Source organism: Mastigoproctus giganteus, chromosome 12, assembly GCF_048544385.1.
Source record: "Mastigoproctus giganteus isolate SK-2022 chromosome 12, ASM4854438v1, whole genome shotgun sequence".
NCBI classification, from domain to species: Eukaryota; Metazoa; Arthropoda; class Arachnida; order Uropygi; family Thelyphonidae; genus Mastigoproctus; species Mastigoproctus giganteus.
Genome location: NC_143586.1, coordinates 112,956,464 through 112,983,914, shown reverse-complemented (window position 1 = coordinate 112,983,914; position 27,451 = coordinate 112,956,464). Strand labels below are relative to the sequence as shown.

The window sequence follows — 27,451 nt, the reverse complement described above, 5'->3', positions numbered from 1 at the left end:
TATGGTTAAACCACGCACGAAATTATACGCAAAACTGTCTTATCTCATTTCGTGACCACGATGCCATCGCAAGCACTTTACACTCTCACTACTAATGAATAACTGAGGCCCATCGGCTTGGCGGCGTCTCCGTAGCCAGGTGGGAAGGAGCAGCAGTGCGTAGCACACGCTTCTTGATTAGACCGGGGTTCGAGCCCGTCACCACCAAATACAGAGGATGCGGAAAGGTCAAGGGAATAACCACCGCATATTCCCAGAGCAATATGGCCTTAGTTGCTAATGCTCCTAAAAAAACCAAACAAACAAACCATCGGCTTGGCACGGCGGCTACTATGCACGTATGAACATGTCTCAACATGCAGCAACAAGCAGCTTCCTGTGATTCATTGTTGCGTCATATTGCAAAACTTTCCTAGTACCCTTTGCATTTCATGTGTTAAGAGTTGGGTGATCTGACTATATAATAAGAATAGTAATAAGTACTACTGATGTAAGTGAGGAAAAACAGTAAATGAAATGATAGTGATTTGAGAGACATTGGTGATTTATAGTAAGTAAAAGCCAACTGTACGTAAACTTGTAACTGAAGAGAAGTTACTTTCCTGAGAATAGTTGATGATAAGTATGAGATAGTGAATTGTAGTATATCATAGTGTATATATATTGAAATTCAAGATATGAAATTGGTATGCGTATATGTAGTTGGTTATTTATGTAAATGTAGTTATATAATGTTCATTAAAAGTTTGTAATTTATGTGAATTTTTGCTTGTCTTTAATGTTCTGCTAACACACCGATAGTGTACTGCCCCTGGACCTTGAGATGGCCCATGTGGGGATGCTGTATCAGCTCAGCAGAGGAAAGTCTACCACCTTCATTGATATTATCACAGATCCTGCTAACATCTATTCCAGTGGAATAAAGCAGACTCATAACCAACTTACAACAGACCTGGCAAGCTAGATGGTCTAAATCCACCAAAGGGCCCATCGTCCGCAAATTTAAACCGGACATATGCAAAGTATATCCCAAATCACCATCCTGGTTCTCCCTCCCCAGGCCTTCTAACCATGTACCTCCTAACAGGGCATGGTGACTTTTGCAGAAAACTTAATCTTCTTGGATTTTTTGACAGCTCCCTTTGCACCTGTGGTGCCCAGGAGACATGGGACCACTTGATGCATGACTGCCTACTATATGATTACCTTAGATCTTCTCTCATCACACAAATCCATTTCATCCCGACAGACCAGGAGCAACATCTCTTGGAAGACCACCATATCTATACAGCCTTTTCTAACTTTGCTCAGGGCCTCTTCACAAGGCGGAAAACCCTGCCACAACCTCAGAATCAGACTCAACTAGACAATGATACGGCCTAATCAGCCATGTGTCGAGACCACTACTTGCTTCAGTGTACTGCAATCCCTGTGAAAACTTTTAACCTGCACAATAATCGTGCCTTTACAATGCAGCCTCAATATAGATTTTACAATGCAATCTCAATAATCATGCTTTACAATGCAGCCTCAATATAACCTTGATCTACCATGACTACAGCTTCGCTCCCCACCAAGTTGACTCACCACTGAAATGACTCCACTACCTGGACGGGACTTGTATGTCCCAGGATTGACACTACCTGGATTTGACCCTTTCGGATTGACTCTACCAAATATATCTTCATGCAGCTCACTACTGAAATGACTTCACCACCTGGACAGGACCTGTCTGTCCCAGGATTGACACTACTTGAATTTGACCTTTTCGGACTGGACTCTACCAACTATGACTTCACGCAGTATTGCTGACAATGCCACTTGGTGGTCCTGAACCCATGCTCCCTTGCACGGCCCTATTTCTCCTCTTTTACCCTGGTGGGGGGAAGTGATGGTCCCCTTGTCTCCTCTTTCCTTCTGGTGGGGCCCGGACCTGCCTCACTGATTTTGGGGTCATCTACTATATCAACCCTAAACTTCTGTCTCTCACCCCCCCCCAGCCTTCAGTCTCCCCTCCCCTTCTAGCTTTCCAACTAGCATTCATCCCATGTCAAAATTATCCTAGCCCTACACCCAAAATTCTTAATTTTTAACTTAAAACTCCTTTGGCCTGACTCAACCTCTAGCGCACCCTCTTCCCCTTTTTTTTTAAGATCCTAGCCACTGAAATCCCAGGAAATTAGGTGGCAGGACCTGCCAGAGTATTTATTTAAAAATACTGGTGTACCTGGCCTGCCTCCACGGGGTTTAGTGTGGGCAACGTTGGGCCTCAGTAGGGGTCCAGCGGCTAAATGGCCAGATGAAAAATGGTACACGACACTACACCCAACAATATCCATACACTTTTAAATCTCTGGCCTTTACAGTGTTCTGTAACTCATGATGATGTAGACTACGTGGAGATGGGGGGAACCCCTGGTGCCGTTAGACCCTAAACACACTTTACACACCCTAAAATTTGGAATTTTCTGAGAATTGCAGTAAGATTTGCATTTTTGTGGGCTGCTCGCGACTTCAGTAGGGTGGAAGTCAATAACAACAACAATAAAAATATATATATAGAAAACAAAACAAACGAAAATCACACAATTAGTTCATTATTTTATGTTTCAGACAAATTGGGATATTGCTCCTCAGTATGTGACTATCCATCCAAAATTTAATGCTATCCAGGTCATAAAATTAAAATTTAATTTTATGACCTGAATGCTATCCATCCAAAATTTATTCTTCTCTCTTGACTTCCAGCCATTTATCATTATTACAGCTAATGAATGACTTGTCTCCCCCGTACCCATTGATTCGTTACCCACGGTTAACCATGGAAAAAAAAATGAAAGAACTTAACACTACTCGCATGTCCTCCCTTTATTTTTTTACAATGTCGCGTATGGTTTGGTCACCAACATTATAATGGTTCATTAGAGATTTAATGGATGCACCGTTTCAAACTTTTGAATAATTTCAAGTTTTTGTTTAATTTGAAAGCACAGTTCTTGCATTTTGCCCATAATTTTCGCGATTTCTAAACAAAAAAAAAAATCATTCTGATATGCCTTTTCATAGTCCAACATCTCAGACGTAAATAACAAAACAAAATTTATCTTTTTGCAGTGCGATGGTACACAACAATTGACGCAATGCACTAAATCAAACTAAACATTTGGTCTATCTTTTTTTTTTTTTTGTTTTTTTTTTTGTTTTGAGCGGCGTTAGGTGTGAAAGCCAGCAAGAGTTGCAAGATAATAGGTACACTAATCTCCCAATGACAACTTAAAACAGTGGTTCTTTTTTTTTTTTTTTTTTGATGTGGAGTTTTGAAGTGTCCCGGTAAATCGAGAGTCTGCTGTACTTTATTATTACCATATTTAATATTGGTAATGTATTACTGTGTGTTTAATTTATCAATTAAACTTTATTATACGTATATATGTACAAGAAAATCACCGTTATATATGGGATCAGTAGGTGTTCGCTTATATCCACAGTTAGTATTAGTAATGGCCGCATGGTGCAAGAAAGCCTATGGCTTATGCTGCACCAGCCAAAATAAAAAAAAAAAAAAAAACCCCCGAATAAAACAATGATAAAAAAAATAATAATAAAATAAATAAATAATAATAATTAATAAAAGAGAAGGAAATTAAACCTATCATCCTATGCGCTTCCCTCACCCGAAGGTACTATCCAGATGACCTTTGAATTTCCCCAAACTGTCAGCCTCTACCACCCACGTAGGCAACCTATTCCAGTAATTACCTATTCGAGTGTTGGCATTCGAGGTGAGCGAATGCACGTCGTCAGGGCTCCTCAGTTAAGTGAATTAGATTACTGTTGATTATTGCTTTTAAATATTTGATTTATTTAGATATTGTTGGATTATTTTGTTATAGGTTTTCCTGTAACAGTTTGATTTCTATAATATTATAGATATAATTTTTAAAAGTTAAATTTCATTGATATTTAGCTAATTTTATAATGGTAGTTATTGTTTGTTGTTTGTTTATCTGGTTTTTAGGAGCATTGGCAACTAAGTCCATACTGCTCCGGGGATATGCGGTGGTCATTCCCTGACCTTTCTGCGTCCTCCGTATTTGGTGATCATGGGCTCGAATCACGGTCTAATCAAGAAGCGTGTGCTACGCACTGCTGCTCCTGCCCACCTGGCTACAGAGGCACCATGGTAGTTATGAGATCTGCCTTAAACACATCACAGGGTATTGTGACTCACAGGGAAATAGCCGATGGCGATTTATGGGTGAGTCATGATTTAATCTGTTGTGGAACCTGTGGAATGTTTTCCAAGGTCGACCTGGTGACCATTCATAGCTCACCTGGAGATTCTTTTCTTTGTGATCGATGTAAGGAGTGCACCGATCTTAAATTACAATTTTTGAATGCTTGCCCTCGAGAATAATGCATCTGGGAGCTCGTCAGGGACTCAAGACTCCAGCAATCTACCAAGTGGTGCACACCCGATTCGGGACTCAAAACCGAAAAACCAAGTGCAAACTACTCTGGTTAAAAAGGACATTGTTTTATAAGAAGACTCCATTGTCAGGGAAACGGGGAATATTTTTTGTAATAAGGATAGGTCGAGTAGAACCAGGGTATATTTGCCGGGAGCAACTATTAATGATGTCACCAATAGATTGTCAGATTTTAAGGGGGGGGGGTATAGAGAATATTCTTATTCATGTGGGGACTAACGACATTAAACGTACACGATCTGACGATTTGTTGGAAAAATACAGGGCCATGCCGAGGAAATGCCGCAAGCTAGGCCACAATGTCTATGTGTCTGCAATTCTGCCCAGACACGATAGGAGGGATTATATGTTAAAAGCCTTGTGGATTAACTCAAGACTTGAAGGATTCTGCAAGGCTTTAGAGGGAGAAATTTCTATCAGCATGGCGCACACTTGTAGGTAGAAGGAATTTGTTTTGTAGAGACGGGATACACTTAAACAAAGGTGGTGCAAAAGATTTTGCCAGTATTATTAGGGATACCTTAAAGGTTCAGGGAAACTGCTAGTTAGGGGGAATGTAGGTAATACTGACACGTGTTTATCTGATAATATTTGTCAAAGTAACTCTTGCACATACCTCAAGAGTTCTTATTTGTTACCCCAATTGGACATATTACCCAGATGTTCTGGGGGCAGAAATTTTTCAAGTGAGCGGGTAGCTAATGCCAGGGAAGAAAGCCTAAAAAACTTCAAGGGTTGTGTTAGGGTAGTTAAATATCAAGAAGAGTAAGTCTTAATTGTTTATATAGTAATGTTAGAGGTGTCATCAATAAAATGAGCGAATTCGAACTGCTGGTTAAAACAATAACGCGGACATAATAGGGCTTACGGAGACGTGGTGCCACCCGGAAATAGGGGATGATGAGTTTCAGTACGGCTTGTATAATATATTTAGGAAGGATAGGGTAGATAGAAGGGGTGGTGAGGTAATGTTTCTTATCAGAAGCAGCCTGAGTGCAACGATAGCTTTCCCAGATTCAGACGTTTCACATGCTAGTATAGAATCTGTATAGTGTGAGATAGTTGGAAACAAAGGTATAATGTGAGTAGGAGTAATCTACAGACCAGGTGATTGTGACGGTTATGACGAAAGCCTCTACATGCAAATGGAATGGGCAAGTAAGCGTCAATGTCTTATTATGGGCGATTTCAATTTGCCTCTAATTGATTGGAGTAAATGGGAAGGAAACTCGACATGGGGAACAAAATTTTTAAATCAACTAGATGACTATTATTTGTATCAAAATGTCAGGGAAAGTACTAGAGAAAAGAATATCCTAGACCTCAACATCATCCATGAATCTGATGACATAGATTGGTCCACTGGATGTTGATGGTTCAACAGTTGAGGATCCTGCTCAGGTGGCTAACAATCTAAACAAGTATTTTGCATCTACATTCCCACATGAGGAGTTATTCAGGAAGGGGAATGTCGTAGGTGAAGTAAATATTGGCAGTGATCTAGATGATTTTCTAATAACTGAGAGGAAAGTGGAGGAGAAATTGTTGAGGATAAACATAAAAAAGGCACCTGGGGTGGATGGGATCTATCCAGTTATATTAAAGGAGGCAGCAAAGGAAGTAAGCAAACCCCTAGCCATAATTATGAGAGCTTCTTTGAACTCAGGGGAAGTACCCATAGACTGGAGCTGTGCAAATGTAACCCCAATTCACAAAGGAGGATCAAAGGCTGGCACAAGTAATTATAGACCTGTCAGTTTAACTTTGGTTCCAGGAAAATTAATGGAGGCACTGGTTAAAGAAGCATTGACGGATCATCTGGACAAGAATTCAGTTATAGCTCAGACACAGCATGGTTTTGTTAAGGGCAGGTCTTGTCTGACCAATTTGATTGGATACTATGATGTAGTCACAAAAGAACTGGATGCAGGGAATAACTTTGATATATATTTGGATCTTAGAAAGGCTTTTGATACTGTTGCGCATGGAAGACTGCTGCACAAATTGGAGCAGTGCGGCACTGGAGGCAAACTGCTACTATGGATAAAGGGATGGTTGAGTGGCAGAAGACAGAGAGTGGTAATCAATGGACACTGCTCAACGTGGACTAATGTTATTAGTGGAGTTTCTCAGGGTTCAGTGTTGGGTCCATTGTTGTTTTCTGTATTTCTAAATGATATTGATGATGGTATATCAAGCTTAATGTCCAAGTTTGCAGACGATACAACGGTTGGCAGGGTTGTTAAGGACACTACCGCTGCTATGCTGCTGCAACAGGATCTGGAAATGTTGAGCAGATGGGCTGAAAGGTGGCAAATGAAATTTAACATTGACAAATGTAAAGTACTACATATGGGAAACAGTAACCCCAGATCAACGTATGAACTCTGTGGTACTACGCTGACAGTGGTAGAGAATGAAAAGGACCTGGGTGTAATTGTGCAGACAGATATGAAGTTCTCTGAGCAGTGCAGACGAGCTGCAAGAGTAGCTCATGGTGTCTTGTGAATGATATACAGGAATTTTTCTAGAAGGGATAGGGATGTGATTATTCCCTTGTATAAGGCATTGGTCAGGCCACACCTTGAGTACTGTATACAGGTCTGGAGGCCTCATTTCAAGAAGGATGTAGAGCTGCTGGAACGAGTACAGAGAAGGGCAACAAGATTAGTGAATGGAACCAAGGGTTGTTCTTACGAAGAAAGGCTTAAGTTTTGCAAATTACAGAGTCTGGAGACTAGGCATTGGCAAGGTGATCTGATAGTGTATAAGGCTTTGAATGGCTTGAGCATGCTCAATGCCGATGGGATTCTTCCTCTTGCTCAGAATAATCACCTGAGAGGGCATAAATTCAAATTGAGGAAGGATGGATGTCGAATAGATGTGCGGAAATTTGCCTTTAGCCGGCGGGCAGTTGGTTTGTGGAATAGACTTCCATCACTTGTTGTTGAAGTTGATAGCCTAAACAAATTTAAGGCTCAGCTGGACAGGTATTTCGAACGAACGGAGGAGTGAAATGGGAGTAGTGGTTGTGTTTTTTTTTTTTTTTTTTTGGCTGATGCTGAATAAGCTTGCTTTCTTGAATCATATGCCTCTACTAATGCTATACAAAGAGGTGGAGGTATCTGTATGAAGAGATCTTCAAGATCTTTTAAACAGTAAGTATGGTTTGGTGGTAGGTATATTGAGACAAGTGGTTTGGTGGTAGGTATATTGAGACAAGTGGTTTGGTGGTGGGTATATTGAGACAAGTGGTTTGGTGGTGGGTATATTGAGACAAGTGGTTTGGTGGTGGTGGGTATATTGAGACAAGTGGTTTGGTGGTGGTTGGTATATTGAGACAAGTGGTTTGGTGGTACGTATATTGAGACAAGTGTTATTGAAATATGGAGAGTTATATGAACAGCAACAGCTTCTATTTCAGTTTGAAGTGGAATATGTTTAGTTGGGATCTTTGAATCTGTCAGGATTGCTATACCACCATGGGCAGCATTTGCTGTATTATCTCTTCGATAAAAACAATAGTTCTTTATTGAAGGTTATGAAATTTGCGAGGTTATGTAAGTTTCCTGAAGACAACTTTCCTGGCAATTGGAGAATATCAGTTAATTAGATCATGGATATCATCTGTGTTGCAATGAAAGCCTCTGCAGTTCCATTGTAAAATACAAGGCATTATTTGTGCTTAATTGATGGAGCTATACTAATTGCTTTTTGAAAGTTACTGGCTTATGACATTCCAATTTAGGTTTATCTTTTTGGGAGAAAATTGGCCAACCTGTGTCCATTTCTTCTTCTGCATGGATTTCTAGAAGGGGATCTCCCTGTATGGATGTGCTGGCTAAGGTAAAGAAAGCCTGCACGAGAACAACGAGAAACGTCGGATAACTTACGCGGAAAATTAGTTTCCCGACACCGGACTCTAGAGCTGCTCACTTGGTAAACAGACGGTAGGTGTTATCGGTCTGGAGGAGAAATCGAGAAGGATATATTGATTGACAGGTAGGCGTGGCAAACGATGAAATGATTGGTGATGGGTGCGACAGACGACAAGCTACTGTGTAGTCATTGGTTGGCATTATGATGTGTATTTACCAGTAAAGAACGGTGCATAATAGTTTTGTAATGAACGGTTAACAGGTAATAGTAGCGATGAATATTTTAAAGATGAAAGAAATTTGTAAGGAAAATAAAACATTGCTTGATTTTTTGATGAAAACTAAATCGATAAGAAAGAAATTGTACTGTTTTAAGTGCAATGATTATTTTCAACTAATTGAATCACGAACAGAGTCGTGGAAAGTTGTGGTGTTGTAAAAAATGTTCTTCGGCAGTTTTTTTATTGAAACAGTTTTATGGAAAATACAAAACTTTCATTTAAAAAGATAATGTACATTATATACTTTTGGTCAATGTGCATGCCAGTAACTACAACAGCATTCCATCTGGAGATTTCAAAAGTGACAGCAATTAAGTTTTATAAGAAACTAAGAGATATTTGCGAATTGCATTTGATAAAGAAACCGATTAAGTTAGGTGGATCAGGGAAAATTGTAGAAGCAGACGAAACTGTATTGGTAAAACCAAAACATCACAGAGGATGAAATTTAACTGGTAACAAGAAATGGGTGTTTGGTGTGTTCAAAAGAGAATCTAAATTCGTCTTCATGAAATTGATAAAATATCGGAAAGCAAAAACTCTTTTGTGCATTATTAGAAAAGTAGTGAAGAAAAATACTACCATCATAACACATGAATGGCGTGCATATAGCCGTATTACGGCCTTAGAAAAAAAGAATTATACATTTAACAGTGAAACACAAGGAACATTTTGAAGATCCACATACAGGAGCACATGCGAATAATATCGAAGTCCAATGGAAGAAACTAAAAAGTGTAATTAAAAGAGTAAATGGCAGCTGTAAACATATGTTGATGGGTCACATCAATGAATATATGTGGCGTCAAATTTATGGGAAAAATCATGAAGATACTTTTCACAATATTGTTACTCAAATTGCGAATAGCTATTCAGGTCCAACTGTATGATTTGAACTCATGAATTTTTTTCCCGAGAAAGTTTTGTTCTATCATTTTTATGTTCTTCATTGTGTTTTTTTTTTTTTTTTCTCATCATTAAAAGCAGATTTTTGGAGTTGATGAATGTTTTTACTGCATTATTGATTTAGGTTTGGTTACGAAAAAAGGAAAAGGTTTCTTTGTTTTTCGTTGTATTTCATAACCTGAGTTTAAATGGTAGGTTAGGAAATAAAAGAAAAGGTTTCATTGTATTTTGCGACCTAAACTTAAACGTTAGGTTGGGAAATAATAGAAAAAGAAAGAAAGAAAGATTCTTTATATATATATATATATATATATATATATATATACTGAATAGCTATTAAAGTGCTGATTGACATTATGATACGTGTGTATCTGCACGAGCTGTCTTTAAAAATAAAAGTACAGTAATAAAAAATTAATATTTTGTTAATAAAAAATTGATGTGCTAGTCCACCAATGATTCTAAAGAAAAAAGGTTAGATTACCCCCTCCATTTTGGGAGGGGTTTAAGCTCTCATCGGATTCAAGTCGAGGTAACCTGAACTTTTTTCACCATTATGGAATACTGTAATAGTGAAAAAAGGTTAGGGCATGTGCGATTAGGACAAGTTACCATTAGTGCTGCTAAAGTGATACTAAACCGATATTATCATGTGTTGTGTTCGCCCACCAATCAGCACATCATTTGCCATGCCTACATGTCAATCAATATATCATTCTCGACTTTGCTCAAGACTGATAACACCTACCACCTGTTTACCGAGTGAGCAGTGCTAGAGTGCCATATCAGGAAACTAATTTTCTGCATAAGTTATCTGATGTTTCTTGTTGTTCTTGTGCAGGCTTTCTTTACCTTCACCGATGTGCCATCTGGGTCCTTGGTTGTGTCCTGAATATTTTTCACTACATTTGCGTTTGATATATATATATATATATATCAAGGTGATGTGTAATAGAGCCACAGAAAAGGTTCGACAGGCAAAGGCAGTTTATGAGAAATCACTAGCAAACAGAGCAAAGAGGGGGGATAAAGAATTCTTCACATATATAAATGTCAAGAAGAGCAGGACAAACCAGATCGGACCTTTACGTAAGGGAAAGGGGATAGTAATAAATTCACCAGCTGCCGTTGCAGATGAACTCAACAGTTATTTTGCATCGATATTTACAAATGAAAAGCCTTTTGTGGCAATGGGAAATTGTGGGAGCGAAGTTGAAAAATATGTAATTAATGATATTGAAATTTCGCAAGATTATTTAATGAAAAAACTTTCAAGCCTACCGACCAGTAAGGCTCCTGGAGTTGATGGAATATACCCTATAATCTTGAGAGAGGCGGCAAGCGAGTGCATTGAACCACTGAGGCTGGTTATGCGAGCATCACTAGACTCTGGGGAGATTCCCTTGGATTGGAAAAGTGCAAATGTATCTCCCATACATAAGGGTGGCTCTAAAAGTGAAGTGGGAAATTATCGACCTGTCAGTCTGACTTCAATAGTAGGGAAAATCATGGAGGCAATGATCAAGGGTGGAATTCAGGATCATTTGGATCGAATTGAAATTCTCAAGGATACTCAGCACGGTTTTGTAAAGGGAAAATCATGTTTAACAAATCTGGTTCGCTATTTCGAAAGGGTCACTCACGAGCTGGATTTAGGGAATAATTTCGACATTGTTTATTTAGATTTCAGCAAAGCTTTTGACTCAGTCCCACATGAGCGGTTGCTTTATAAGCTGGAACAGGTTGGAATCACTGGGAAAATCCTTAGATGGATAGAAGGATGGCTTCAGGGCAGGAGGCAGAGGGTTGTGATAAATGGCTATTCCTCAGATTGGGTTGATGTAAGAAGTGGGGTTCCCCAAGGATCAGTATTAGGACCACTGTTGTTTTTAATTTTCATAAACGACATTGATGAAGGGATAGAGGGCGTGATGTCTAAATTTGCAGATGATGTTAAAATTGGTAGAGTAGTTAATGATCACTGTCAAGCTGAGCTTCTTCAGAGAGACCTCGATAGACTTCAAGAATGGTCAGAAAAATGGCAGCTGTGCTTTAATCCAACAAAGTGTAAGGTATTACACCTGGGAAACAGTAATCCCAAAATAACTTATTCACTTGGTGGAGTTCAACTAAACCCAGTACTGGAGGAAAGGGACTTGGGTGTTACGATACGGTCAGACATGAAATTCTCTGAGCATTGTAAACAGGTTGCAAGGAAGGCCCATGGTGTCCTATCGACGATCTATCGAACTTTTTCAAGTAGAGATAGGGACGTGATAATCCCATTATATAAGGCTTACGTTAGACCACACTTGGAATACTGTGTTCAAGTATGGAGACCGCACCTAAAGAAAGACATCGAGCTTCTTGAAAGGGTGCAAAGAAGGGTAACTCGCCTGGTGAGATCGGCAAAAGGGCGTTCTTATGAAGAAAGACTTCGAATATGTGGGTTGCAGAGTTTGGAAACTAGACACCTTAGAGGAGATTTGATTGAGGTGTTTAAGGCTCTGAGAGGCATCAGTAAAATGAATGAGGACAAAATTTTCAAGATTATAAATGATGCTAGAACTAGGGGACATAAATTCAAGTTACGGGGGGAAATGTTTAGATTGGACTGCAGGAAGTTTTATTTTAGCCAGCGAGTTATAAATTACTGGAATAAGTTGCCTTCATGGGTGGTAGAGGCCGACAGTTTGGGGAAATTCAAAGGTCATCTGGATTGTACTTTTGGGTAAGGGAAGCGCATAGGATGATAGGATTAATTTCCTTTTTATTTATTTTTTATTTCATTTTATTATTTTTATTTATTTATTAATTATTATTATTTATTTATTTATTAATTATTATTATTTATTTTTATTTTATTTTTTTTTTTTTTGGCTGGTGCAGCATAAGCCATAGGCTTTCTTGCACCATACGGCCGTTACTAATACTAATACTAATACTAATATATATATACTTTGATATGGTATCTATGACTGGAGTAGGAGATGCCACTAGTATTGTCAGAGGAGTATTATTTGCCTGGTCAGAGAACTTGGATTGTTGCTTATAAAGAACATTTCTAGCCCAATCAGAAATTGATTTGTTAGTGGGAACTGTTACATCAATTTGAGTGGAGACTGTTTGATACTTTTTTTACAGCATTGGCATATGTCATAGTTTTTGGTTATAATAGGTGCAACTACTTTTCTCGCTTCTTGGTAACTGATTTTGTTCTCACCCTTGTATTTTACTATTTTTTTCCTCGGTTTTCCACTTTTCACATGTCTTAGAATATGCAGGATGGTCACCTTTGCAAATTTTTGTAGCTGTACAGTTAGTTTGTATGTGATCTGAGGATCCACAATTGGGGCAGACAGGAACTCCTCTGCATACAGTTTGTGAGTGGCCATACTTCTGGCATTTATAACATCTTAAAGGGTTTGGAATATAAGGGCAGATGTGGCAAAGTAAATAACCTGCTTTTAGAGAGGAAGGTAAGTTGGGTGTATTGAATGTGAGAATAATATTTCTGGTAGGTGTAAGTTGATTATCTTTTTTAATCATTATTTGTCTTGCTTCAATTACATGTTGACCCTGCAGCTCTTGGGTTATTTCTTCCTCGGTGAGGTTTAATAGGTCCCAACTTGATATGACACCCTTAGATGAATTTAGGGTTGTGTGAGGAGATATTTTAACTGGAATGCCAGCAAAGCTTGTAAGATGTAAAGCTTCTCAGAATGTCTGTGGTTTGTGGTTTCTACTAGTAAGTCTCCTGATTGCAGTCTCTTCACCGTCTTGGGAGATCCTGCAATACCCTCCAGGTGTTTTTGTATGACAAAGGGAGACAATTTATTCATGGGCTGACTAGTAAGTGAGTGGATGATTAAGAATGATGGGCAAAGTTGCTCCATCAGATCAGTCTTTTGTCTCTTTGGATTATCGTTCTCAATATCCTGATGGTTGGTCTGTTTTCCGTCTTTGCTCCTTTTAGCCCTTGGCAAGAGGACTTATCTGCCAAGGTTTCCGGCCCTGCCACTGGGAGGCCAAGCGTAGAACAGTTTTAAAAATAAGACTTTAGAGAAATGTAAGAACTTAAAAATAACTTTAATCGCCTTTGAAGAGCAATTTATGAATCATACAAATATCGCTTGGCACCCGGGGCCATAATTATTTGTGTAGTTGTCTCTGACATTGTGGATAGAAAGAAGTATTTCTTTTGTAACAAAGCTGGAGTGCGATTCCACCGATTTCCGAAAGAACATTTAAGGTAATTTATCGTAATAATTGATACAAATGTGAAATATTTAATGAAATATTAAAAAAAAAAGAAAAAAAGAACTACTGTTAATAGCTAATTAATAACTAATTCATAACTTATTACATTAATTAATATGAATAATGTATTGATATTAATCGAAGTAATGGTTTATCGAATAATTAAATAATTTAAATAAAGATATTTATAGATGACAGTTCCCACTTGTTTTAGTCTAGTGAACTGTCCACAAAAAAGTCCTAAGCATGTTTCAGTCTGTATCAGTATCTTTCTTAAAACTCCAATATCAAAATTATCTGAATTTTGATGCTACAGTTGTAAGAAAGATACTGATATCAGTATTAGCAAAGGAAGCAAAGCTTATCTCTCAGTAACAGCATGGAATATATGTCACAGCATCTTTACAGTTTATGAAATCAAGGATTGTATTAAAGACTGTGACACACTGCTTTATTATTACTATTATTAGTTTATTTAGTTTTGTTGCTTATACTGGGCATATAAGTCTTTAGTCTTGCTTTTAATTTTGTGACTTAAATCAACATGCCTTTATATATATATATATATATATATATATATATATATGTTTGTATTAATATATTGAATAAAGTATGCATAAATGGATGTGAAAGTTACACAAAGTGCCAGTAACTAGAAGGGTGAAGATAGTTGAAAAAGAAGTGGATAGATTTTTTTTTTTTTTTTATCCCTGTCGGCTGATACTGCTGTATAAGTTTGCTTCATTGCATCATTTGCCAGTACTATTACCAATCTTGTAAAACTTAACGTGGTGAAGTCATTCAAATTCACTTACTTGAATTAGAAACTCTGGTTTTATTTTCATCTATAGTGGGAACTCCTTCTGATTCTTCTGATGATAAGAAGCCACCTTACAGAAGATAATAATAATTACTTTCTTATTATTTTATATACAGAAACATAATTTTCTCAAGACAATATAATGCAAATACGTATTTCAAAAGAATACAATACTGAATTACATTATCTCATGATTATTATATATTGAGTATAAGAACAAAAATAAAAGTTTGAGAGACATGAGATCTTAGAGAGTTGTTGTTGTGACAGGTTCGGGTAGTAGGGGATAAAGGCGGTTGAGGCAGGATCATTGCTATGTGTGGCTCTAGGGTTTGCTGCGTGGTCACAGGCCTGTAGGTCACACCTATCCAAGGCACTGTTAGGGTAGCCACATTTAGCCAGGTCAGCTTTTATTCTAACAATCTTGGTGCACCTCTCATCCACAGAACTGGAGTGGGTCCAGGCGGGAGTTAATAGAGCTCACACGGTACAGAGAAACTGATTGTGAGCATTTGCTGACCAGTAGTTGGTGAATATATGAAGTGCGCCCGTCAGAACTTCAGTTTCAGAACTCGAAATATCTGGATTGGCTGTCTTCACCAGAACCTGAGGGGAGCTTCCACCAGCAAAGCCATCCTCATGCTTGAACTCAGGAGCCTGGTCCCCTCCTCTGTATATTCCAATGTGATCCAAACCTTATGTACCAAGCAGTCCAGAAATCTGACCATTATCTCTCTCGACAGCAAAGTAAGTTTAACAAATTAGTTTGGGAGGCCCATAACACTGGTGAATAGCAAAGAGCCCCTAGCCTGGATCGCTCTCAGTTCATACTAAACCTGAGTGAAAAACACTTGTCTGATGAGCAGTCTGATCAACTTAACCTAAGGATGAAGTTTGCCGTTCTCCTCTGCAGTCCCCCCAGTCATGGAACTTGCTATGGGTGTTGAAGTGTTGTTGTCATTGCCCGAAGAGACTGCCAATGCAGTCCGCCTCAAAACGGCAACTATCCTACAGTGTGCCTGTCCAGTTAGCTCTAATCTTAACTGGCCTCAAATCTCTACCCTCAACTCGTTGAGATGGGATAATTCCACTGTCATTTTATCAGCGGATAAGGGATATTGAACGGTCATTCTAAATCTTTTGGACTATGACATGAAAGCTCTATCTCTCCTACAGGACACCTCTGTCTTCAAGCTTGTACCCGACTTTCCTGTGATGATCCCAGAGCAATGGGAGGCCAGAGTCAACAGCTTGGTCTACCGTTGGTTCAAGTCTGGCAAAATCTCTGGATCCTTGCACCAGTGACTACCACCTTTGGATGCCAGATTCCACAGTTCTACAGTTTACCGAAAGTCCACAAGCAAGATGTCCCCTTATGATCCATCATTCTCCTGTTGTAATTCCCAGACATATGAGCTGTCGAAATTCATTGCAAACCTGCTTTTGCCTCTGTTGGGTAAGACTGTTCACACGATTTCCAACAGCGGAGAGTTTCTAAACCTGGTTTCTGGTCTAACAATTTCAGAAGATCAGGTTATGGCCTCGTTCGACATAGTATCATTCTTCACTTCAGTTCCTGTCCAACTGGCCATCACATGTGCCAAACTACTACTGGACAACGACCAGACCCTGGGAAGCAGAACTTCACTATCTGAAAATGATGTTCGTGCTGCCCTCGAGTTGTGCATGACTGGTGGCGTTGTTATGTATGATGAATCCTTTTTCTGTCAAATTCATGGCACAGCCATGAGTGCACCCATCAGCTTGGTCACAACAAACATTGCTATGGAGGAACTGGAGGATTGCGCTTTTGTGGATCTGCCAGATCCCATAGCCTTCACTATGTCGATGATGTGTTTGTCATCATTCCCTGTGAGTCAGGAGACCGACTTTTGTGGGGACCAACTCTCTGTTGCTCTTTATTCAGTTTGCCTGGAGTCGGACAGTGCTCTTCCTTTACCCTTGGTCAGTGCAAAGGCATGCATTTAAAGACCTCGGTCCATTGCTAACCAATGTGTGCCTGGCCAATTCACCAACTACTGGTCAGCACATGCTCACAGTCAGTTCTCGGTACCGCGCGAGCCCCATTAACCCGTACCTGGACCCACTCCAGTTCTGTGGATGAGAGGTGCGTTGAGATTGTTAGAGTAAAAGTGGACCTGGGTAAATATGGCTACCCTAACAGTGCCTTGGATAGACGTGACCTACAGACCCGTGACCATGTAGCAAACTCCAGAGTCACATGTAGCGATGACTCCACCTCGACTGTCTTTATCCTCTACTACCCGAACCTGTCACAACTCTAAGTCTTACGGGATAAAGTGCTTGCAACTTCCAGGCAGGAAGTTGCAAGTTGAAATTACGGTCCCTCATCTCAGGGGTAAAGACATGGTTGCCCCCCCCCTGTGGAGTGGGTTCAGTGTACCGCATTTCTGCCATGACTGCACTGGCTACTATGTTGGTGAATCTGGCAGAAGGATCAAAGATAGAGTCTCTGAACATGAGAGAGCAATCTGTTCTGCGGATTTGCAACACTCAGCAATTACGGAGCACTTCCGATCTACCCAACACGACATCGACTCTTACTACAATGTTAAAATTATCGACCAATCCTGCCACCAATGTCGTTGTGGTTGGAACTGCTCACATCTCGTGTTGTCGCGATTCCTTTAACTGGAAAAAAGGAGATCGCATCCACCCCATCATTGAAGCAGCTATCTTCCTGAATGATAAACATTGGCGCATGCAGCATACCCAAGCATCGCTGTTAAAGAACAAGCCTCTTCCTCCAACTGCCAATTGTTTCTGTACCTGTGGCACGCATTTCACCTCGCATGACCACCATGATCAAGCATTCTTCTTTTTTATTTGTAATAACACTTTTTGTAATAACGCTTTTGCCACTGAGGAAGGATAACTTCTATCTGAAAGCTTTGGTGACTTGTTTACCTTATTTTAACCTATGCTTTAACTTGTTTCTATTAATGAGTTTTTAGCTAAAATCTATGTTATCTGTTTTTCTCATTAAGCTAAAAATACTATTAGAGTTGTCTCATATCAATTAAAGCCATGTCATTTTCATTTTTTACTACCCTGAGTGTAGTACAACAGTTGATATGTTATCCTGGGATTACTGCTACTCATATACAATAGCTTGCATTTGTCAATGTTAAACTTCAATTGACATTTCTCAGCACATCTGCCTAATTTTTCTATACCTAGCTCAAGCAGCATATTTTCAATACCATTATTAACTACCCTCCTAACACATTTGCCTTTAGCCAGCAGGTGGTTGATTGCTGGAACAAACTTTCACCTGTTGTTGTTGAAGTTGACAGCTTAAATAAATTCAAGGTACAACTAGACAAACTTTTGGAGTGAATGGCTGGGTGAAATGGGAAAGGGTTTTTTTTGCAGATGTTGTATAAACTTGCATCGTATGCCTCTACTAATGCTAATCATCTACATAGATACACATTAAGCATGATATGCCATCACCAATATCATTAACAAATATAGAAAACAGCAACAATGGACACAGAACAAGGGCTTCATTAATGACATTAGCAAATTTTCATTAACAACATTAAATTTATGTCCATTAATAAACACTCTCTGTCTTCTCTCATTCAACTATCACTTTATCCACAGCAGAAACTTTCCCTTAATGCTCCAATTTGTAAAGGAGTCCTTTATGTGCAACTTTTATGTGTATCAAAAGCTTTTGAAATCTAAGTAAATAATATTTAGAAATAAAGAGGAATTTACTCAATGTTTTTTTTTAAAAATTTATCTAAGTAAATAATATTAGTATAATAATAAGAGGAGTTTACCTCAATATAGTGCGTAGAACACTTCCGTATGATACCCTCGAGAAATTACTTCCATATGATACCCTCGAGAAATTACTTCCGTAATTTCTGGAGGGTATCATACGGAAGTGTTCTACGCACTATATTGAGGTAAACTCCTCTTATTATTATACTAATATTATTATCAACTTAGAACATATTGAGTAGTACAGCTCTGATTCATACTATCTAAGTAAATAATATAAAAATTATTTTTTGCATCCAGTTCCTTTGTCACTGCATTATAGTATTCAACCAAATCTCCCCTTAACAAACCCACGTTGTGACTGAAGTATAACTACACTGCTGTCTTACATGGTCCTGAATCACTTCTTTAACCAGAGACTATTATTTTCCCTGGAACAGAAAGTAAGCTAACAGGTCTGTAATTATTCATGCACCATTTGACACTCCTTTGTATACTGGGGATACATATGCACATCTCTAGTCTAGAGGCTCTGTCCCTGAATCCAAAGATATTCTCATGATTATGAGCTAAGGGTTTGCTTACCTCCTTTGCTGCCTCCCTTAATATGATTGGATAGATCCCACAATTCTCTCCCCAGTTATCTTTTTTTTTTTTATGTTTAACCTCAACAATTTTTCTTCCACTTTTATCTCAGTTATCACAAAATCATTCAGCTCCCTGTTAGAGTTTGATAAATTTCTAGCAACCCCTACCCCTATTCATTCCAAGCAGGTTCATCAACGGTTAAACCATCGACATCAAGTTGACCAATGTGATTGAACCCCTTTCTTCTACTGTTAATAAGTAAAGAAGTCTTTGCTGCTTTTCTTTACTTTCTTTCCCCAGAGATATCTCGTAATTTGTCTTGGCTTGCCTATCCTCCTTTGTGACTTGATTGCAGACCAGTTTATATCTACCATAGGCTTCTGTATCACCTGATAATTTATATGCATCCCATGCATTTTTATTTTTTGCTACGTGTCTCAGCAGTTCATCTGACAGCCATTTCAGTCTAAGCCTTGAATAGCATTTCTTGGTGTGAAAAGCCTATTAGCTTCTATGATTATTTCCCTGAATGTTTCCACTTTCTGAGACCTCTGTAGTCTCTTTTACAAAACCATAAACCTTCCCTTTACCCTTGATGGTAGTTACATCTTTAAGTAAATTCTACATTAATACATACACTGTAATCACTGCCACCTAGCGGTTCTTTTTCTGCAGATTGTTAATGCATGTGTTTATCTGAAATAATCACTGCTAATAACCAGATAAAGAGTATTATTCTCTCTTGTTGCTTCTTTAACATGCTTTGTAGAAAACGGTCTTCAATAAATCCACAAAAGTCTTGCTAGTGTGTGTGAGGGACCAACCCACAAATTCCATTCAATTTCTGGAAAATTAAAATCCCCATTATAAAACATTCTGATTTACTGGCACACTTTATTTCTATGTATCTTTGTTCATTGTACTCATCACAGTCCATTTGCCCATAACATACTTGTGCTACATCCTTGTACTACCCTCCTGTCTGTTTGTCTTTTCTGTACTCTCTATATTAAAATTCATCTGTGTGACACCCTGTCTCTGATTCCTACAATGCCTGCAATTGAAGACTTGACCAGCATGTAAAGTTTCTCAAATTTATTTACTATGCTCCTAGCATTGGTGTACATGCAAGTATCCCTGAATCTGTTCTTACTCTAGTTACCCTAACACAGCCCACGTATTTCCTTGTTCCATAATGACCCAAGCAGGGCTTGAAATCTCCGGTACATCCTTTCTGGGCTGCTGCATGTTCCAACAGTGCAAGAATCATTTTCACATCTGCCTGCAGCTATTGTTAATCTAATGGTCTGTGTATCCCATTCCAAGCAAGCAGTTTTCCAACTCACCTAATGCTGCCTCGATAGCATCAGCAACTATTTTTGCAGCCTTTCTTTTTAAATGTATCCCATTCCTGTAGAAGCAATCTCTGTTGTTAACAAGCACAAACCATGCTGGGAAAAATTCTACCCCAACAATCTCTCCAGGGCCAAATTGATTGACAAAGTTCTCGTCATGTACTCACTCCTTTCGTTTCTAGGCAGAATTGCAAACACTTTCGAATTTAACCCTGACTTGTGACTTTTTCTCAGCATTGCTCTGTACTCAGTAGCAGATCTTCTACTCTTAATGTCATTAGTGCCAACATGTGCAACAACACCACTTTTTTAGTCCTAAAAAGATAACATCTGCTCTATGTCATCAAATTTTGTCCCCAGCAGATATACCCTGGTCATATTCCACGTATTGTTTTTTGAAAAATATATTTCCCATTTCCCTGACAAAAGAGTCACCGATAATAGCTAACTCATGTTAGACCATGCATTCTGCCTTGGGGGTTGCTGCTGTGTTCCCTGAACCTGCAAGTGCAAACTCTGTCATTAAGGTGGGCAGATGAGAGCTTGATGGGCCCAGCTTAATTCCTTAGAGGGCATCTATCCTATTCTTCAAGCTCTCATAAATGCTGATCAGAATGCTGAGTTGATGCCTAATATCCACACATACCTTACACAGAACTCAATAAACACAGCCCCTTTGGCAGTATCATGTCCTATTGTACACAGATCCACAAACATCAGACGAAGAGTACATCTCATGAGGCCGTGATTAGGAGGGCAACTGCCACTTCCTCAGTTCTTCCCTGAGCCACAGCATTCCTAATACTTTGTGAGTCCTTTGACTTGCTGCTCTGGTCTGAGGCATGATTTTCATTCAAATTTAATTTAACTGAGAATACCACACTATAGTAATATATTTAAATGAAATAATACTACTACACCAGTTATATGGTAATAATACGTATTACTTTTATTAAGTTATGTAATTAAATATATATATTAAGATAATGAGTTTACACTATACTGTTACGCTTGTAAATGTATAAGCTAATTTTATTTTTCTAATAAAATTGTCTACTATCACCAAGAAAATTCATAATTCAAACTTTCAAACTATTTACCACTACAGTAGAAAGTTATGATATACAATATTTGTGCCAAATCACTGTGGAGAGGTTCTATGTATTTTATGCAGTAACCAACAAAATCTCAAAGCTAAATTAAAAAATAAACCAATGAGCAGGACAAGGACAATAATGCTAATTTTAGAATATGATTTAACAACAGTTAGGTCAATAAAATGGAAATGTGTTTCAAAAACTTAATCATTCCTAGGAGGTGGAAATTCTTTGCCTTGCACATGGACACTCTTGTATGAATGTACTCAACCAATCCATGATATTCCAGAAATGTGCAGTAGTATCTGGGGGCCACGGATGTGCATGGTTGTTTTGGGCACTCCTTCCTTTCTTTTGTTAAAGCAAACACACATTTAGCTTTGAAACCACCTTCTGTGTCAATGCCAGGTATGTTGCATCGAATCCCATCGTAATGGGAAGAATTACACTAATCTGGATTTTGAAAAAAAATTCATTGATATTAGCATTAGTTGAAGCATATGCCAGAAAGCAAGCTTAGAGATCATCAGCCAAAAAAAAAAAAAAACCTCCCCATTTCACCAATCCGGTCGCTCCAAATGTTTGTCTAGTTCAGCCATAAATTTATTTGAGCTATAAACTTCCACAACAACAGATGGAAGTCTGTTCCAGCAATCAACTACCCACTGACTAAAGGCAAACTTCCGCTCATATATTCTACAATTGTCTTTCCTCAATTTGAATCTATGCCCCCTCATGTTCTTAATCTCAGCAAGTGGTTTAGTTTTTTTTTTGTTTAGTTTTTTTTTTTTTAGGAGCATTAGCAACTAAGGCCATATTGCTCCGGGATATGCGGTGGTCATTCCCTGACCTTTCCGCATCGTATTTGGTGGTGACGGGCTTGAACCCCGGTCTAATCAAGAAGCGTGTGCTACGCACTGCTGCTCCTTCCCACCTGGCTACGGAGGCGCCCTCAGCAAGTGGAAGTATTCCATCAGCATTGAGCCTTCTCAAACCATTCAAGGCCTTGTACACCTCAATCAGATCACCTCGCAGGTACCTAGTCTCCAGATGCTGCAACTGACAGAATTTAAGCCTCTCCTAGTAAGAGAACTCCTCTGTTCCTCTCATCAATCTTGTTGCCCTTCCCCATATTCGTTCTAGCAACTCTACATCCTTCCTAAAATGAGGCCTACAGACCTGTACGCAGTATTCAGGGTGTGGCCTGACCATTGCCTTATACAAAGGTATAATCGCCTCCTTGTCTCTGCTAGCAAATTCCCTATATCTTATTAACAAAACATGAACTGCTCTGGCAGTCAGTCTGCACTACTAAGAGAACTTCATATCCGACTGTACAATTACCTGCAAGTCTTTTTTACTTTTTCATTCTTCACCTCCCTGAGTGTAGTACCACAAAGTTGGTATGCTTCTCTTGGGTTACTGTTACCTATATGCGAGTAGTAAATGGATGGCCAGTGCTCAAAACAGAAGGAACTGGAAAGTTGCTGGAGAGGCCTTCATCCTGCAGTGGATTGAAAATGGCTGATGATGATGATGATGATGACATGCAATAATTTGCATATGGGTAACAGTAACCCATATTAAACTTCAGTTACCATTCTCAGCCCATCTACCTAACTTTTCTATATCCTGTTGCAGTAGCATACTGTCTTTACTATCATTAAAAACACTGCCGTTTGTATCATCTGCAAACTTGGACATTAAGCCTGATATACCTTCATCAATATCATTAATAAATACACAAAACAACAATGGGCCCAGCACCCGAACCTTGGGGAACTCCACTAATAACATTTGTCCACAAAGAGCAGTGTCCATTGATTACCACTCTTAATGCCATACCACTCCAATTTGTACAGCAGTCTTCCATGTGCAACGGTATCAAAAGCTTTCCTGAAATCCAAGTACAGTCAGTCCTCGTATAATACAATAGTTCTGTTCGTAGAAACCCTCGTGCAATATAAATAACAAGCCCTATGGGAAAAACAGGGTTAGGTGCCGATCACCCAAGATTGAACACACATTTGTAACCAAAACATTACCAAACACAATAAATAATCGTAATGAAATATGTATTTTATTATGATCATTACGTAATAAAATATTGCTAATACTTTTGCTTCTATTGTGAGCAAACTTGTTCTGTTTGATCTTCTATCCAAACAAATGACAACCATTCCATCTTTTCCAATTCTTTGTATCTTGATCTAATAGATTTCATTACACTGAGTTGTTCTTGCTAAGAAAACATGTTTTTATTTTCTCTGCATTCTTTCTTTCTAATTGTTCTTGCGTTGTCTCATATAGGTCTGTATCACGTTCAATATCACATGTTCCTTCATTCCGCTCAAAGAATTTCACAATTTCACATTTTTTCTCTATCGACAGAGGCCGACTGGCCATAAGCCTTAACGGGGAAACCCCGGTGGGCCGGAGGCCAGAAGCCGATGGAGGCCGGTGTGATTTTGGTCATAAATGCTAGTATGAGGCCGCTACAAATTTTCCCCCGTAAGAATTTTTGATCCAGTCCACCTCTGTCTATTTCTGAATCTGTAGTGTCTTCACCAGGATGCTTCTTTTCACACCTTTTTAAGTATTTTACTCATTTTTAGGGAATAAAGCACAATTACTAAATGAGGAGCATGCTTGATACACATAAACAAAGCTGCGTGTAGCAACTGAATAAACAACACTGTAAAGGCAGAAACACTATTACTGCCTCACTAGCTAACATTTTAGTAAAGCACATTTCCGGAGGTTACTACCATAAAACATTAAAAACAATTTCCAGTTGCATTCCTGCTAGTGGAATCTGTTATAAACAGATAGTAAACTTGATCTAATTGCATTTGCAATAATACCGATAGCTAGAATTGTGGGGATTTTACATTATTATGGCTAAAAGTGTTTGCCATTCACTGATATAAAAAAACATAAATACATTTTTAGAATCTTCTCTTCATTCCTATCGTGTTGCATTCAGTTGGGGTGATTCCGCGTTCAACTGCCATTTGTTGTAAACACAAGGGTGAATCGTGCACAAGCGAATTTGGTTCGTGTTACAAACGATATCATTCCCCTATTTATAAATTGTATATGATCGAATTCATCTAATGTAAACATGTGTTATACGAGGACTGACTGTATATGATGTCAAAAGTATTTTTGTAACCAGTTCCTTTGTGACCACATTGTAGTATCCAATAAAATTGGTCAGACAAGACTTCCCCTTAACAAACCCATGCTGTGTCTGAACTATTACTGCAGTCTTGTCTAGGTGATCCTGCATCACTTCTTTAACCAGTGACTCCATTATTTTCTCCAGAACAGAAGTTAAACTAACAGGTCTATAATTATTTGCTTCACCCTTTTTGAACCCCCTTTGTGAATTAGGGATACATTTGTACAGATCTATACATTTGTATAGAAAGAGACTCAGAGAGGACATAAGAAGATTTAACACAAGAAAAGTAGAACAAGAATTAAGGGAAAACAAAGGATTTAAATCAGCAGCCATGAGCAGTAATACAGAAAGACAAATGATACTGAAACTGAAGAATAGCGATGGTGTACTTATAAACAGCAGAGAAGGCATAATTCAAGTGGCAGAAGACTACTATAGAGAATTATACAAGGAGCAAGGGAATGATACCAGCAGTGGGGAGGATGCATTGCAAAGTAGCAACACATACGACATACCTGATATTCTTCCTGATGAGGTAGAACATGCATTGAAGAAAATGAAGAATCGAAAAGCCCCGGGGGAAGATGAAGTTACTGTAGAGTTGTTAAAATTAGGAGGAAGAGACATAACACAAAAACTGGCAAGGCTCTTCACAAAGTGCATTAGAAAAGGTGTGACGCTTAAGCAGTGGAATAATGCAATCATAGTTTTGCTGCATAAGAAAGGAGATAAATCAGAAATTGGAAATTATAGACCAATTAGCTTCTTATCCCACATCTACAAGTTATTCACAAGGGTCATTACTAACAGATTAGAAAGAATACTTAATGAGAATCAACCGAAAGAGCAAGCTCACTTTAGGACAGGATTCTCAACTATGGATCACCTTCACGTAATATCACAGCTAATAGAAAGCAAATGAATATAAAACACCATTATGCCTGGCATTTGTGGATTATGAAACAGGCATTTGACTCCATACAGTATAAGGCAATGTTTCGGGCACTGGAAAGACAAGGCATAGATACCCCATATATTATGATTTTGAAGAAATATATGAGAGTGCTACTTCCTTTATTAGACTAGACAAAGACAGTAGGAAATTAAAAATCAAGAAAGGAGTTCGACAAGGAGACACAATATCTCCGAAGCTGTTTACTGCTGCCCTTGAGGAAGCTTTCAGAAGATTAGACTGGTCACAGAAAGGAGTCAATGTGAACGGAGAGTACCTAAACCATTTTACGGTTTGCAGATGACATTGTGGTCATAAGCCACGATCCCAAAGAATTAGAGGAAAATCTTAATCAGTTATGCACAGTTAGTAAGGATTTTGGACTAAAGATGAATATGGCTAAAACAAAAGTAATGATAAACAAGTATGCCACGGAAAGGGAAATAATGATTGAAGGAGCAGTAATTGAAAAGGTGGAGTCATATACTTATCTGGGACATGTTATCAGCTGTAATAATGATAAATGGCTGGAAGTCAAGAGAAGAATGAATTTTGGATGGATAGCATTCAGGAAATATAGTCACATACTGAAGAGCAATATCCCAGTTTGTCTGAAACGTAAAATAATGAATCAATGTATACTCCCCACCATGACTTATGGAAGTGAAACTTGGGCACTCACCAAAAGAATGGAAGAGAAGCTGAGAACTACACAGCGAAGAATAGAACGAATTATATTGGGAATCAGACTGTTAGATAAGAAGAGAAACACATGGATTAGGCAGCAAACTCAAGTAAAGGACATTCAAAACTAAAGAACTAAAATGGTCTTGGGCAGGACACATAGCTTGAAGACATGATGACAGATGGACTAAGAAAATAACAGAATGGTACCCAAGAGGAGCTAGAAGAAAACCTGGAAGACAAAGGCAGAGATGGATAGATGCAAATCATGAGTTTTTGGGTAGAAAATGGATGGCCAGTGCTCAAAACAGAAGGAACTGGAAAGTTGCTGGAGAGGCCTTCATCCTGCAGTGGATTAAAATGGCTGATGATGATGATGATGATTGTACAGATCCAGTCCATGGGGACCTCACCTGAATCTAAGGATGCTTCATAATTATGGCCAAGGGTTTGCTTACTTCCCTCACTGCCTCCTTCAATATAACTGGATAGAATCCATCTGCCCCAGGTTCCTTTTTTATGTTTAACTTCAACAATTTCTCCTCCACTTTGCTCTCCATTATTACGAAATCATTTAGCACCCTGTTAGTAAATTTCTGTCCCCATCCTTACAGAATTATTCATGTGAACGAAGATGCAAAATACTCATTCAGTTTTTCAGCTATCTGAGCAGGATCATCAACAGTTGAACCACCAACATCAAGTATTGGTATTGGTATTTTGGGAACAAGGGCAACTAGGGCCAAAATGTGCCTATTCTTATGACATGTTTTTATATAAAATTTGGTTTCAGTTTGTAATCATAGAAAATCATATATTTGTATCTGCTTAAGAAAGGTAAATAGTTCTTTTAAATTCGCATTGTTTCCAATAATATGGGCAAGTGATAGAGGCTCTTTCAGTTGTGACAGTGAAGGGAAACTATTTTTTCCGAAATAGGAATACTGCTTACAATCTAAGAGTATATGCTTGACGGTAAGTGGTAAAGCACAAAGAATGCATTGAGGTGGGACCTCCTGCTTGAGTAGATATATATGGGTTGGATGTGTATGCCCTATGCGTAATCTTGCTAGCACAACCTCTTCTTGTCTGTTTTTCCTTAAGCTAGATTTCCATAGTGCTGGTTTTTCTTTGATTTTGAGCAATTTGTTGTTCGTTTGTACCTCCAGATTTCAG

At 38.6% G+C, this 27,451-nt stretch overlaps 1 protein-coding gene across 5 annotated transcripts in view; it reads right to left on the bottom strand.

The window, feature by feature from the left end:
- The window catches only part of LOC150077345 (C2 domain-containing protein 5), a 992,151-nt gene that overhangs the window by 87,870 nt on the left and 876,830 nt on the right, over positions 1-27,451 (bottom strand). For all 5 annotated transcript variants that reach the window (XM_090386765.1, XM_090386767.1, XM_090386764.1 and 2 more), the window contains one exon: positions 14,631-14,705. In XM_090386765.1, coding sequence (XP_090242891.1) covers positions 14,631-14,705 — 75 coding nt within the window. The remainder of the gene's footprint in view (positions 1-14,630; positions 14,706-27,451) is intronic.